General features: G+C 37.6%; 1 protein-coding gene across 8 annotated transcripts in view; it reads left to right on the forward strand.

Moving 5' to 3' along the window:
* LOC143040267 (alpha-N-acetylgalactosaminidase) overlaps nt 1-15503 on the forward strand; it is a 145342-nt gene that overhangs the window by 113642 nt on the left and 16197 nt on the right. For 7 of the 8 annotated variants that reach the window (XM_076211044.1, XM_076211045.1, XM_076211048.1 and 4 more), the window contains 3 exons: nt 2063-2237; nt 2951-3125; nt 13149-13243. In XM_076211044.1, coding sequence (XP_076067159.1) covers nt 2063-2237; nt 2951-3125; nt 13149-13243 — 445 coding nt within the window. The remainder of the gene's footprint in view (nt 1-2062; nt 2238-2950; nt 3126-13148; nt 13244-15503) is intronic. The other variant, XM_076211049.1, reaches the window with a different exon arrangement.

Consider the following 15503-nt stretch of genomic DNA (forward strand, 5'->3'; position numbering starts at 1 on the left):
ACGAGGTAAGAGCCCAGCTAGACAAAGATGTCAAACAGAGTGTTATTGAGTCCGTCCCTGTAGGGGAACCCACGGAGTGGTGCGCCAGCTCAGTGGTGGTGGCCAAGAAGTCCAGCCAACCACGGCGCACCGTGGACTACCAGCGTCTTAATGTGTCATACCCGAGGGAGACCCACATACCCCACCACCCTTCGACATGGTGTCCTGGTGTCCCCAAGCACTCGTTCAAAACCGTGGCAGACGTGCACTGGGGATATCATGAGGTGGAGCTGGACAAGAAGAACCACAACCTCACCACTTTCATCACACTGTGAAAGAGGTTCAGGTACCATCGGACTCCCATGGGGCACTGCTTGGATGACACACTGCTCTATGTCAGCTGCATTGAGAAGGTGCTTTGGCACCCGTACGACCTCCTAGCTACCTGTGCGACCAACAGAATCTTGCTGAAGTCTGAGGAGTTTCAGTTCGGTCCAAGGGATGTCGACTTCGCGGACTACCGCCTCGGCTAGGACGAGGAGTACAAGCCCACGGGCTCAGGATATCACATGTCAGCTTGCTAAGGGTGACCTAGCTTACTATGACAAGACACGTCCCACAGCAACCATCACGGACTGGAGCAGGGAGGGGGTTGGTTTTGTCAACTTGGAGTAGTACTGCGGCTGCTCGTCCACCGTTGTGCCTTTCTACTGCAGAGTAGGATGGCACCTGGCCTTGTGCGGCAGCTGCCAACGCTGGCTATGCGGAAGGAATCTCCCAGCACAGGCTGTCACGGACCTAGACGAGGACCTTGCCAAATCAGTCGTAACTGCAGTGGTTGCCACAGCTAAACACGAGGGTCACATCCTGGACGACCTGATGGTCAGACACTAGCCACCAACGACCCTGTGTAACCGCTGTTGCTGGCCAAATTCTTGGCCGGCGACTGGCACCATGCCCATCCATTCAGCTGTGAAAAAAATCAAACACTATCTAAGATTGTCTAACAAGAATTTATTTCCCTCGTACACTCTCATTCTCTTACCATCCTTATCTAAACAGGGAACTCTCACTGTTACCACAGAGTAGGTAATGCAACACAATATCTCACAGACATAGGATCCAGATTTCTTTCCCTTTGCTTCAGCCTCACTATACAACTCTGCTATTCCAACCACCTTTCATCTCATATTTGACTCCCCTTTCTTATCCTTGATAATCATCTTTGACTTGAACAGTGCCCTAAAAGATCTTTGCATCTTCCATTTCTGCCACCCATTGATCCACAAAATTCACCAATAAATCATTTGATTTTTCTCCTTCAAATCTGTGTCATCTCATATTGGCATCCCTGGCAATGAATGTTGTGGTAAGGGAGCTTGGGATGCAGCATTGACCCCTTTCAATGCTTCATTCATAGCTCTTATGGCAAAAATGCTAGGAGGAACGCCAAACAAATTGTGTATATCCATGGTCCTTTTCCCATCTTTGTAGCTGATGTTTTGAAACATCTCACTCACGGTTTTCTTTTGTCAAGTGACTGGCCTCCTACTTACACTTGTGGTATTCCCTATACTATATTAAATGCTTTACTTGAATGCCCTTCCTGCTTAACCCCTTGCAACAGTCTCCTTTTTCATTTTCATCTTCAATGTTTTCATTACATCACATTTTAGGAGAGCAACACTATCCCTGTGTTCTCTTTATGATTTCCTTCAAAATACAAACTTTTCCAAAATATAACCATTTCACACCATGTGTATCTTTTGACATAGTGTGTCAACGTCCCCACAGTGTATGCATATTACATTTCCATATGTGCCCATATTCTACTAACAAACCTGCACTCTCCATCAGACTCCATGAATCTAAAATTTAATCTTTGATTTCTGTGCAATATTGTCTTCAAGGATAATAATGATGGTAAATTGTAGGTAATGAAATACAACAGACTTGACAAGATTGTGACATTTGCAGTATAATCATTGCAAAAAAAGAAAAACAATTATGATAATAATAATTATGATAATGATAATAATAATGACAATAATAATAATAACTTTTGTTTTTGCACCACATACAGTGAGGCATTGTTCATGCAGATGGGTGACATCCTAGTTAATGAAGGCTACCGAGATCTAGGATATGACATGATATCACTTGATGACTGCTGGCTTGCCACTCATCGTGATGCCCATGGACGCTTACAGCCAGACTACTCACGATTTCCCTCTGGAATTAAGGCCCTTGCTGATTATGTAAGTGTTGAATTCACCCATATTCCAAAGGTTTTCTTTTCTATCTTTTTTAGTTTCTGTTATATTCTGGCCATGATTTAGGCAATCTGAATATATTTAGGTGCAAAAAGGAAGAAGAGAAAGAAAAAAAAAATCTGCCTCATGGGGACAAGATACTGAATATGATTTTATGTGAAATTATGTTCACCATTATCATGTACTTCTCTCATTCATCAGACTCACATATATTGATGAGTAGGCACAAAGTAAAGCTTCATACATCTTCATACATCTCAGTGAGATTTGATTCGGAAAATAGCATCATGATTTTTATACAGTTAGATAACAGACTTTAAATTTATTGACAACTTTTTCTTCTGAAATGAGATATGTGATTCTTGTCTTAAGAATTAGAGTTGATTCATTTAATGTTCCTTTGGAAATCTTTTTATGTATATTTTTAATTTTAAGTTTTCTTGGTCATCATACTAGGTGTTCATATAAGTTTAGAAAAGTAAAGACTTATTCTTGATGAATTTCATAATATATTTGATCTCTCTATTTGTTTTAATTTTGTTACATTTTTTCTCCTTTATTTGCTGCACTAACAACAATGAAAATATATATCAAATGGATTATGTCATATTGATTGTACTCTTCCATGTGTTTTGTGTCAACTGAGTAGACTGTTATAGAACATTAATGATAATAGTTTCAATTTTCTTTTCTCCAAGATGCACATACGGGGCCTCAAGTTTGGCATTTATGAGGACTATGGTAATTATACTTGTGCTGGCTATCCTGGAATCTTGGGCCATTTACAGACAGATGCCAATACTTTTGCTGATTGGGGAGTAGATTATGTCAAGTTGGATGGATGCTACTCCTTACCCACTGATATGGATGCAGGTTTGACATTTAATATATTTGTTGTTTAATTATTTTGAATTTATGGTTTTTAATTTTTTTTAGATTTAAAATAAATGGTCTCTGCTTTCGCTATATTTGTATTATCAGATTGACTGAGACTAATGAAAGGTATGTCCTTGTGCTGATCCTGCAAGACCAGAGAAAACCATCTCCTTGCTGCCCATTTTCATAAGCCAACCCCTTTACCTCCATCTGGAGGTGCAGCCCTAGGAACATGCCCAAGATCTCTCTCTATAAGCTTCAATTCTATTTCTTCCATTTTTCTCATGTAGAGAGCTACTAATGACACCACCGCTCCTACTACTTTCAGCTGATGACAAAAACATTCCTACACTAATAGAACACATACAACAATCCAGTCTCCTCCCTGAGAGATCTATGGCAGGGCACAAGGATTGGTAGTTGCAGTGGGGCTGCAGGTTACCAGTCTGTGAAACTCAAGGCAATGATAAAGCAGACTGGGGTATTGACTACATGAAGACATACAGTCAGTACTTTTGGGATTGCCTTTGAAGAATCCCTAAGAATCAGAGCTATAAATAATTTATCTATGTTAAAATCTCTACTCATAAAGGAATGATGAGATGATTTTGTACAACTGCCATCCATCCTTTATGCTGTCCCCTTGAATCTACTATCTACCACTTCTAAGACTACCTCTTCTTTTCCTAATCCCCCATCATGATGAGGCAGAATGCTACCACTCTGTTCTCCTGCATGTCATAGAAAGCAGCTACATGAGATTGAATGAGGGGACTAAGGAAACCCACAATCTTTATTTTTCTCCTATGAAAGGTCAACCCATAAGAGGGTCTGAGAGGAGGTTTTGAACCAGAACACTAGCTGTTAGGTCATTAAATGTGCATGGATGCAGTATGGATGAAAGAAAAAGGGAAGATTGGTATTATTTGTGAGAAGAAAGATGGATGTGTTAACAAAAACAAAAGTGAAAGGGAAGGGTGTCTAGGAACATGATGGCTAGGGTGTCAGGGGTGGTGAGGGGGGGTGAGGGAAGGAAGGAGAAGAACTGTTGGAAAGTGATGGGATATTTAAGGGTGTAGTAGAGTGGAGATCAGTGTCTTCAAGCATGCTGTGGGCTAAGGTGAAATTTGGATGGAAGGTATGGGCTTTTGTAAATGCATATGGCCCTGGTTATGAGAAAAGTGAAGAGGAGAGGGAAGCATTTTGGATTGTTTAAATTGAATGTGTACTGTTTTGGGAGGAATGTAAATGTAGTAGTATTTTGGGATCTTAATACTAGAGTAGGAGTTGAACCAATTGGAGTTGTTAGAGATGTATTTAGAAAGGGAGATGATGATTGTGAACACAGAATTTAAAAAGAGAGACAAGCATAAGTATATGTGGGTCAGAGGGGTGGGTGAGAGGATAGTCAAGAGGGTATTGGTGGACTATGTAGTGGTGCCATAAAAGGAGGATTGGAAGAGTTCTGGATGTATATTTGTTCAGGGAAAAGAGCAAGCAATGGATTATCAGATCATTATCTGGTATAAAGGATATTGAAAGTGCAGGTAAAGTGGAGGGGTAATGAAAATGAAGGAGGCAGAGAAGTGCTGAAAGTTAAGATTTTATATGAAAAGGAAAAAGAAAATACTAGGAAAATGGAGAGTACTATGGGAGTCAGTGAAGGATAAAAGAAAAATAGGAGTAGAGGAAGGATGTGTATGTTCCAAGGAGGAATTGTTAAAGTGCATAAAGTCATTATGTGGAATGAAGAGAATAGAAGCTAACAGTAGAGGCAGCAAATAATGGATTAAAAGGTGAAAGCAGTTGTGGCAAGAAAGAAGCAAGCATATGAAGATTGGTTGCAAAGTAGAAATCGGGAAGAATATGAGAATTACAGAAGAGGGTGAAAGCAAAATGCAAAGTGAGAGAGGCAAAGAAGAGAGATGTAAAGTAGGGAATTAACAGAGTAGGGAAAGTAACAGAGAATTTGGAAAATAAAGAAAAAAATGAAAGTGAAAAGAATGAAGGGGGAGTAAGTCAGATAAAGAGAGAATGCTGATGGACATATACTAATGGAAGTGAAGACAGTAAGGGTAAGATTGGTAGTATTCCAGGGATTTATGAATGTGGAGGGTAGTAAAGTTTTGATTGTGGGAATGGGGTATGGCAAGAAAACGAGCATGATGGGAAAGGAGATTAATAGGGCTATAAGAAAAAAAAAAGGAAATAAAAAGAGCATTGAAAGAGATGAAAATTGGTAAGGCATCTGGGTTCAATGGTTGTGATAGGAAGTGCTTGACAAAGGAATAGTTGTATTGAAATTGGTAGTGAGATTGTTTAATGTGTGCTTAAGGGAGAGAAGTGTTCCAGTAGACTGGAGGGCATACATAGTTCCACTATGTAAGAGAAAAAGGGACAAATATGAATGTAGTAGTTTTAGAAAGATCATTGTTAAATGTAGTTGGTAATGCATGTAGAAGCATGTTGATTTAGAGGGTTAGGAGAAGAAGAGGAAGTAATTGAGGAAGAGCAGTGTGATTTTAGTGGAGGAAGAGAGTTCTTAAATCAAGCTTTTGTAATAAAGCAGATGTGAGAGTTTTTGGTAAGGGGTAGGGATATCTTTTGGATTTTTATGGATTCAGGGAAAGCATATAACAGAGTTGACAGAGGGGTGTTATGGGATGTGTTATAGATGTATGGGATAGGTGGAAGTCTGTTGAGGATAATCATAAGATTTCACATGAGCAGTAGAGCTAGCAGATAGAATTTATGCTGGATTGGTATAGGCATATGGAAAGAATGAGTGAAGAGAGCAAGGAGAGTGTGGAAAGTAGAAGTGTATGGAGGAAGCATAAGGGGAAAACCAAGAATGAGGTTGAAAGGGAACATTGATGTAAGAGTAGTGTCTATCAAGAAATAACAAGAAAAGGAACAAGATAGGTGTGAATGGAGAGGGGTTGAAAATCAATGGGGGAAGTGATGCATCCCAAGGAGATTTCATTTTGTTTACTCTATATTTCTTGAGTGGATGAAGAGGAGGAGGGAAGGCTGCCATGGATGAAATATAGTAGGGGCAAACCAGTTTTGGATATTGGGCCCTGCTGTTGAGGCTTTTGTTTTGCTGCATTGCCTGTGACCCAAGCAAGTCTGGCAGGTGACAGGGATGACCAATCATCCATGGGAATCTAAGATGAAAGAGACTTTCTTTTTATGAATGTGGGATGAGTGAAAGGTGTATGGGTGTATTCTTGACTCAGTCACCCCATTTAAAAGGGATAGAGGGACTTTTGGTATATGTGTGCATGTATATGATAATCAAATTGGCTCATTCCTCTTAATTGCATTTTTTTATTTTTTTGCAATATATTATCTCATTCAATAATAAGAAAATATCTATTTTATTTTCTGTAATTATTGGATGCTGACCATTTTTTTCCATGGTCACTGGATGTTAAGCAGCATAATTCATGATATGAATATATATATATTTTTTATTATAATGTTACATATTGGCTGCTGTTTATCCATGTAAAACCACTTTATTTTTTACAGGAGAGAACTTAAGAAGAATTGATTTTTTAGTATAAGATTGCAAGCTTTCCTAAACTCACAATTATTTAATTTTGTATGACATCTAATCTTATACTGCATATATATATATATATATATATATATATATATATATATATATATATATATATATATATATATATATATATATATATTTTTTAACAATATCTTTTTAAGTATTGTAGCTTATACTGTCACTTTGGAAGACATCATTGCCTTATTTCACTTTATATATTTTATTTAGAAAGTACTTTTAAGATTTTATCATATTTCTCTGAATATTTTTGAAACAGCCAGCTCTCTTTATATGCAATATTTTTCTTGTTATTTCTATCATTATTATTACATTAGACATTGTAATTCTTGTTAGAAATAAGTGACTCATGACTAATCCATGAATACAGTAAACCTGTTGACACTGCCCTTAACTAGGTAACTTGATAGACAAACCCAGTGGTAGTTCATGCTGAGATTAAGTAGGTGTGGCTGCAGATGTGTGTATTTACCTATCTATATACAAAAAATTCTCTTCCCAAATACAAAGGAGGTAACTAGCCAAGGCATGCACCCACCCTTCACCCATCCCATCCATGCAATATATAGGTAAAAGCTTCTCTTCTGGGATCCTGTCTCTCTGTCATGTCGCTTGCACTATTTAATCTCTTCTCAAATGATCTTCCCACACCATATCCAGAGCATACCACCAAAACTAACACCTATGCAGATGACATGATGATATCTTGGACTTCACTTTTGATGCATGTCCTTCAACCCACACATCATGGAGCAGACAGTGGAAAACAAGAACATAAAAATATTAAGATGAAGTGCAGATTAGGATAAGGAAAAAAACACTCTAATCACAGTTTACATACAGTTTTTAAAGGCCATCTTCTACTACAGCTCCTTGGTGTGGCTCTCTACATTCAACAGAATAAACATAGACACTCCACAAACTTCACAAAACAAAAAACTAAAAATGATAATAGGATGCAACCAAATCCACCTCAATAGAATATCTGCATACAGTAACCAAAATCTTCCCCAGAGATCAGCCCATAAGAATGAAAGAATGATCAGCATACATTTCTGTACAAGAGCCCTTGACCTCACATATCCATCCCATCACATAACACAAGCACAACCAATTGAATAAAAAAAATAATAATAATAAATAAATACATAGGTAGCACACAAATCAGACATCTACAGTAACCTACCAGCTTTCTATATAGATACATAAATAATAAGGAATAGCTTAGAAGGTGATATAGCCCAAGCTGTAACAACACATGCATTCAGATTCAAATATAATAACTGGAAATCAATTATATATACTAAGTTGAAACCTTATGGGCCAATTTGATGGTTGTTTTTTATTACTTGTGAATTGTTGGTCTCCTGTAAGAGACTTAGGGCAACAGATTAGTTTATGCTTTCTTGCTTTCTCTCTCTATCATAACTAGTTTAGAATTCACTTGGGCTCTAGTATCTGTTGAATCTGTGTGGAAAATTTTCACAACATCCTTTAGACATGTAGTCTTTTTCAGTTTGTTCCCATTACCTTGTAACTTTCCCAAACAAAACCAAGAAATTTTCTCTGTCAGTTTGATCAAATCCATTTAATGAGGTGGACACAACTATCAAGTCACTTCTTTCTCTTCTTTCTTTCAGTGATGGCAGGGCCAATAACTCTCATTGTATGTTTTATGTGCAAAGATGGGAACCAATTAGGTTGTGGTTCTCAGTATTCTCTCAATCCTGTTGACATTTTTCATTTTACATGGAGACTATGCTATGTTACTGCTTGATATTCCAATTTAGGGTGTATCAGGCATTCTATGAATTTTTTCATCATCTTGTCCATGAAGTCTACTTTTATATTTTTCAGTAGTTTATATGTTTCACCCATGATTTTGCTATCATATTCATTAGGTGACAAGGTATCCGTGATCAACACGCCTAGAGTGATTTAGTATTTCATTGGCAATGATCAGGGTTACTACCCTTGGGAACAATGTTGGACCAAAGTAGTCATACACACCAAAGAGCTTTTTTTTTTCCCTTATGAAGGAGGTGGTTGAGTGAAAGTATGCACCTATCCCACACCCCAATTAAAACCCATTCATAAAGGAGTTCTAGTGTCACAGCATTTGTAAAGGGGAGATGTAAGGAGTGTTTTTTTTTTTTTTTTTTTTTTTTCTCTCCAGAAGGCAAAAGATAGGGGTGAAGGGAGAATGGTTGTGTATAGATGATGCTGTGATGCATGGAAGGGAGTGGGTGGGGGATGGGGGGGAGTAGGGAGTGGTTATGTGTAAATATTTTGGTGCAGCCCAAAAGGGATTTCACCCCATCTTCAATGTTTCGGTATGAGGGGACGGAGAGGGTAGGGGTGGCTGATTAAGTGAAGCGGCCTTGCTGTGGATGGATGTGTCGTGTCTTGCTACATTGCTTCTGGTCCAGGGCAATGGGTGAGTTGCAGGGATGACCTGTCATGCAAGAATAGCCAAGATGAGAGGGAGGGAGGGAGGGGTGGTGGATGGGAGTGGAGTGGGTGGGGATGTTTGGATATTTAATGTGTTTCATGCTTTTAGCATTCCTCCCTAGTGGTTTCACCATACAGAAATAGTAGTCATCATGGTGATTTTTCGGTTCCCGCCGAACCATTGGTATACCAAATGGCATTGACTTATGTTTCCCTTTACTCCATTGGCTGAACCTAACAAAAGAAATAAACATAAGACTCGGTAAGTGATCACATATGGACATTACACAGTAATAAGTCGTACAAAGCTGCCTCTGCACCTAGCACTATAACACATGCTGTGTACCACAAAAACTAGAACCCCATGAGCAAAATGAACACCACCACAGTGTTTCGCACACAAAATTGGTCTGGATTATCATTTATGTTGCATTTTTGATGCAGCCCAGTGTTATGATAAATGATGAAGATGAATGATGATAGATGATGAATTGTGATGAATGAGGTTTATTCATTATCTGACAAGCCTGACCAGTTGGATGGGAGCCATGGAGATCAAAAATCCTAGTAAAAAGTTGAAAAACTGAAATAGACAGACACAAGCGCAAGGTTACTGATGATATTGTGATCTAACATGAGCCCTTTGGCTTGGCCCAGGGAAACCCCTATTGTTTACGCATCTAGTGATGGCCTGCACATGGTGATCTGCATCACTGTTATTTTGTACATTATTTAAGGAATATATATATATATATATATATATGTATATATATATATATATATATATATATATATATATATATATATATATATATATATATATATATATATATATATATATATATATATATATATACCGGTAGATAACATACAGGATAACAGTGAGACAGATTGCCATGTGCAGGTCAACATCGCTAGATGTGTCAAAAAAACATTTACATTAGATCACATTTACTATAGTGGCAAGAATGCAAACTAGGCAAGCTCAGGTGTGTGTGATACGAATATACAGTACAATGGAGTAGATTGGATTTTGTCTACCTTGGAAATACTAATTTGCTAATCCATGGAAAAATTCGGTCAATAATTGAAACAGTCAATAATAAACCTATCTATATACCGAGGATATATATATATATATATATATATATATATATATATATATATATATATATGTATTATATATATATATATATATATCCATATTGGGAAAGAGAGTAAAGAACCAGACTCAATTTGAAGGGTTTATTAAACCCAACATTTTGACTCCCATCCTGAAATCATCTTCAGGGGTGTCGTGGGTTACATATAGTGAGCTTATTTTTATGTGGTCCCAAATGTAACTGGGAAAAACCTTGGTGGAAACCATGCGTCTTTAAGCTTGACACACTGTATACCATTGAATAAGGTAAAATACAAATAAATACAATAATAACATGTAATGTTGATGGTTTACTATCAGCTAGGTTGGAGATAGATGACTACTTATGGATAAACAAGTCTGATATTTTATGTCTAGTAGAGGCTAAACTCCCAAAAAATTTAATATACAGTTGGAGAACAACAGATACACCTGGAGAAGAGACAGAGAAGATGAAAAGAGTGGAGGAGTAATGTTTGTGGCGAGAAATGACATAAAGGTGGAATAACGAAGTCCAAGTGACGGCAGGACAGAAGCAATTCACCTAAAGATTAGTACTAAAGGGCACAATAAAAGAGACTTCATGGTGGCTTATGTTCTCCCCAATAGAAGAGCTTGTAATGAAACTGAATATCAAGAAATGTTATTGGATACAGCTCTTTTCCTAAAGAAAAATATTGAACAAAGTAGCAACATAGTCCTTATTGGAGATTTTAATTGCAGTGAGGTCAACTGGGAGGAATGGGAAGCAAGTGGCAAAGCAGAATCCTGTGGAAATATCCTGTTGAGTATAGCAATAGAGAGCACAGTTACCCAGTGGGTAAAGGAAGTGACCTGGGTAAAAGAAGATGACACTCCCACAAGATTAGTTCTGTTAATAACCAAAGAGCTGGACATCATCAGCTCCTTGAATTACTTTTGCCTAATAGGATAAATTAACTGTGTTACAATTAAATTTCAACTGCAGGATAAATAGAGTCAAGGAATAAATCACACTGGCAAGGGAGACTGAATTTTAGGAAAGCAGGTTACTTAGGGTTGAAAAAATTCTTTGAAGAGACAAACTGGGAGGATTTTAGGAATACCATGGGAATAAAGAGGAAATGGGAAATCTTGATATTTACAATGGAGGAGTGAACAAACATGTTCTAAAGACTAGAGAAAGGAAGAACCAGAAAGAGGATTGGTTTAACAAAAAGTGTGAGATTGCAAAAAAGTCTAGGGAGGTGGCTTGGGGAAAATGGAGAAAGAAAAGCAAACCTTACAAAACCTTACAAAAATATACACTGAAACCTCACTAATGTCAAAGACATAGAGGACTACACACAATAGTCCAGTGTAGTTTACCACAAAGGCTGCACTGATTGTGAAAGAGAGTACATAGGGGAAACACAGAAGAAACTAGCTACAAGGATAGTAGAACACTAACAAGCAGTGAGATGAGAGGTCTCGAAATTTGCCTTATACAAGTACACATCAGATCACCAACACTCCATTGACTGGGACAGAACCAAGATAATACACAGAGATAACATTAAAAAAAATCCTATTTTTAGAAGCATGAGAGGTCAAGGGTAACTGCATAAATAGGAGCATTGATCTTAATCCAATCTATATAGAGACTAGGAGCATGAGTGTCTGATGCATCTATGTAGTGACATTACATTGGGTTAACGATATCTAGTATTTTTATATTGATATTTTTAACAATGTGTCCTAGTTTTTATTGTCTTTTTCATTATTTTCCTGCCTCTTATCAAGTAGGTCCTTTTCTGGGTTCCATCCCATTTTACACCTAGCATCCTAATCTCAGTGATTGGTTGGTTCTCACTCATCCAGTTCTTCACCAGACATTTACCATAGTTTTTAAGGTCAACTTCCCTTATCCATGTTTACTTATCACTATGTTCTTTATTTTACTTCATCACTGTGTTTTAGTTTAGTTTATTTCAGTTGGTTTTGTCCTGGTCCCAGTTACCATTTCATTTCTTATTATACTTAGGCTTTTTATGACATTTGGTCACAAGGGTTGTAATATACCCAGTTCCCTACCAGCCAACAGACACTTTCCTTTTTCAGTCACAGCATTACTTCTCATTATTCAATTAATTAAAATCCCATTATTTGTCCTGTTCACATTGCTCATCTGTGTCAAATATATCCCACATGTATTCACAAGATAATTACCTATTTGTACACGTGACCACCCTGGTTTGGTCGTGCAGTCATCCGCCCTTTTCATATCTTTTGTCTATCATGTTACCTTTTTGTTTCACTTTTATTATATTTCTTTATATTTTAGCTAATTAAATTATACCCAGTTTCTTGCAATTAACAAAGCATGGTTTTCACCAAGTTCCTTTCCCAGTTGCATCCCAGACTACATGAAATATAAATTCACTGTATGAACTCACTACGCACCTGAAGACAATTCCTGGATGGAAGTTCATATATATATATATACTGTATATATTAAGTAGGGGTAGAAAGAAAGAACTCAGGAGATAGATTGATATGTATATATATTTATATATATTTTTTTCTAATGTTTTGGGCATAGGCCTTCAGAGATGCTGAAGAAGGTTTATGCCCATAATGTGTGAAATGCTATGAATAAACTTATTGTCATGAGTTTGTTCACATTGTCCGGAGTTTTCCTTATCAAGTTGATTGACATTCATCAGAGGAAGACTGCAGGAAAAACATTATGAAGATTGTTAATTTTGTACCATAATCACTGTTTGTTGTCTAGATATACAAGAAATCTCGTTAATCCTTCTGTGAATCCTTTTCTATGGTTTACACCTTAGCTATCCTTATCCTCAACTCTTCCTTAACCCAGGTTACCCTTTGTTTGGTTACTACCTCAACCAGACGGGTCGCAATATGGTCTACTCCTGCTCCTGGCCCGTTTACCAGACCTATGCAGGAATGACGGTAAGCATTGGCACCCTGTCCTTTGGCTGGGATTTTCATAGATTCGAGCAAATTTATGTTAGCTGTTCTATCATCACTGCAAATGGTTGTAGCAGATCTATAATGACCTGCTAATGGTAACATCACATCAGTGATGACCTGTTTCTCTTGCTGGTGATGGTATACAGAATCAAATTATAATTTTTTTTTTTTTCTTAAGATTTACATGAAGTATCACAAGTGGCTATAAAAGTATTGTGTGGAATGATACAGGTGAAGAGTTTGCATTGTTCCATGCCATCTTGTTACGTCCATTTTGTCAGTGTGTAAATATGCTGATGTGTAGGGGTTGGTGGAAGCCAGATGGTATTTGTCCTTTATTTGTGGTGGTTAGTATATAGTTTGGTTTTGATCATGTAGATTGCATGTGAGCTATAGTGTTGTCTTTTGCTTCTCTTCTCAATAACTAACAGGTCTTTACAATTCACAATGGCTGTAGTGATCATGATTGGCATTTCATATTCAGCTTCCATCATTAAAACTAATATTTTTTTTTCTCCAGCATTGTTATGAGGGCCCAATGATAGTTATGTGCAATTGGTGGCCCTACAAAATGGGCACTAGAGAGAATCCTTTTTCCACTCCTAATCTTCAAAATTCACCAATATCCATATATCTGTCTCGAAGTGCATCGCCAAGGGGTTGGCACTTGGCCTTTGAAATAGGCCCGAGATATCTATCACCCTGAACATAATTTCCCTTGTTTTTTCACATAAAAGAGCTAACATATTCAAGTTATGTATATATGTATAATTCATATTATTCTATACCTAATTTTAGCTGAAAAACTGGGGTGTGACTTATACAGGGGCTAAGTTAAAACTGTCACAATGTGTTGCCAACTGATGTCTGTTGTTAGTTACCAACTCATTATATTTTACTTAAACTTTATTAAACTGATACTAATGTGTTGTTGATAATACAATACATATTGTATCAATTGAATAATTTATCTTTGCCTATTTGTAAATGTTAGTGACTTATGGTTGGTACTTGCTTGTAGTGGTTCTGCAAGATGGACTGCTCATTCTCTAAATTCATCAACCCTCTCATCTCCAGTTGAAGATACAGCCACTTTAATCTTACCCTCTTAGGTCTATTCTCCCTTTTCCATTTAACAAAGTAAAAGACTACATGTCTAAAGGATGTGAAAAAGTACAGTTAAACTTATAAATGCCTAACTTTTATACCTAGGATAGCTTATAAAGTTATTTAATCTAAGCTGGAACCATACATGAATTCAAATCTAAATATCTATCTATATATATATACCAATGGCTTTTTCCCCCGTACAATAGGGTTAGCCAAGTCAAAAGGCAAATACCCACTCCCACCCAATTCACTCCCACCCATTCCAATCCCATCCACCACCCTTTCCTCTTTCTCACCTTAGCTTTTCATGGAGGACAAGTCATCCATGTATCGCACCCACTGCCCTTGGTCAGAAGCAATGCCACAAGACAGAACACATCCACAGCAAGGCTGCTTCACATAATTGGCAGAAAAAGAGAGGACAGGGAAAAATCCCTTCAGATTGTGTCAAAATATTCATGTGTAACCACTCCGTACCTCCCCCACCCCCATCCCCAGTCCTTCCTTGCATCACAGTATTTTATATACACAGTCATTCCAGTTGATGAGCATGTGATGCTGGTGAGGCTGAGGCACAATTAGATAATCTTTCTCATCGCAGCATATGCTCCTACTGAGGCCTATTACTTGAAGAGAAGATGTTCTATGCCAAGCTTGTATCTACTGTATAGATGACCAGTGTCTGCCACAAGACACACTTGTTGTTTTGGGAAACTTCAACATGGTTATTGGCACTGACAGACCTGATTATGAAAGTATAGACCTTCATGGTTCTGGAACCAGGAACACCAACAGTTCTCTCCTTCTGAACTTTGCAAAGTCCAGAAGGCTGAGGATTGGCAGTTCTTGGTTCCAGAAAAGAGAGCCACACTGATTGACATTGTAAGAGTGGCCAATGAGTTTGATTACATACTTGTTAGCACTTGTTGGGAGATCATACAGAACTACAGGGTTTACCAAAATTGCTGAATTTTCTGGGACTGATCATAGATTTGTCAGAATTAGTCAGGTGAGGTGTCTGTCCTACTACTGGTTAAATATAACCCAGTACTATTTATTGCATGGTTGGATTGTTGACAACTAAACTGTCTTCCCCCACTGATGACCTGCCAGTGAGGATAGTGTGTTA

This window comes from Oratosquilla oratoria, chromosome 28 (assembly GCF_046742065.1).
Source record: "Oratosquilla oratoria isolate Oo_2021 chromosome 28, ASM4674206v1, whole genome shotgun sequence".
In the NCBI taxonomy this organism is placed as follows: Eukaryota; Metazoa; Arthropoda; class Malacostraca; order Stomatopoda; family Squillidae; genus Oratosquilla; species Oratosquilla oratoria.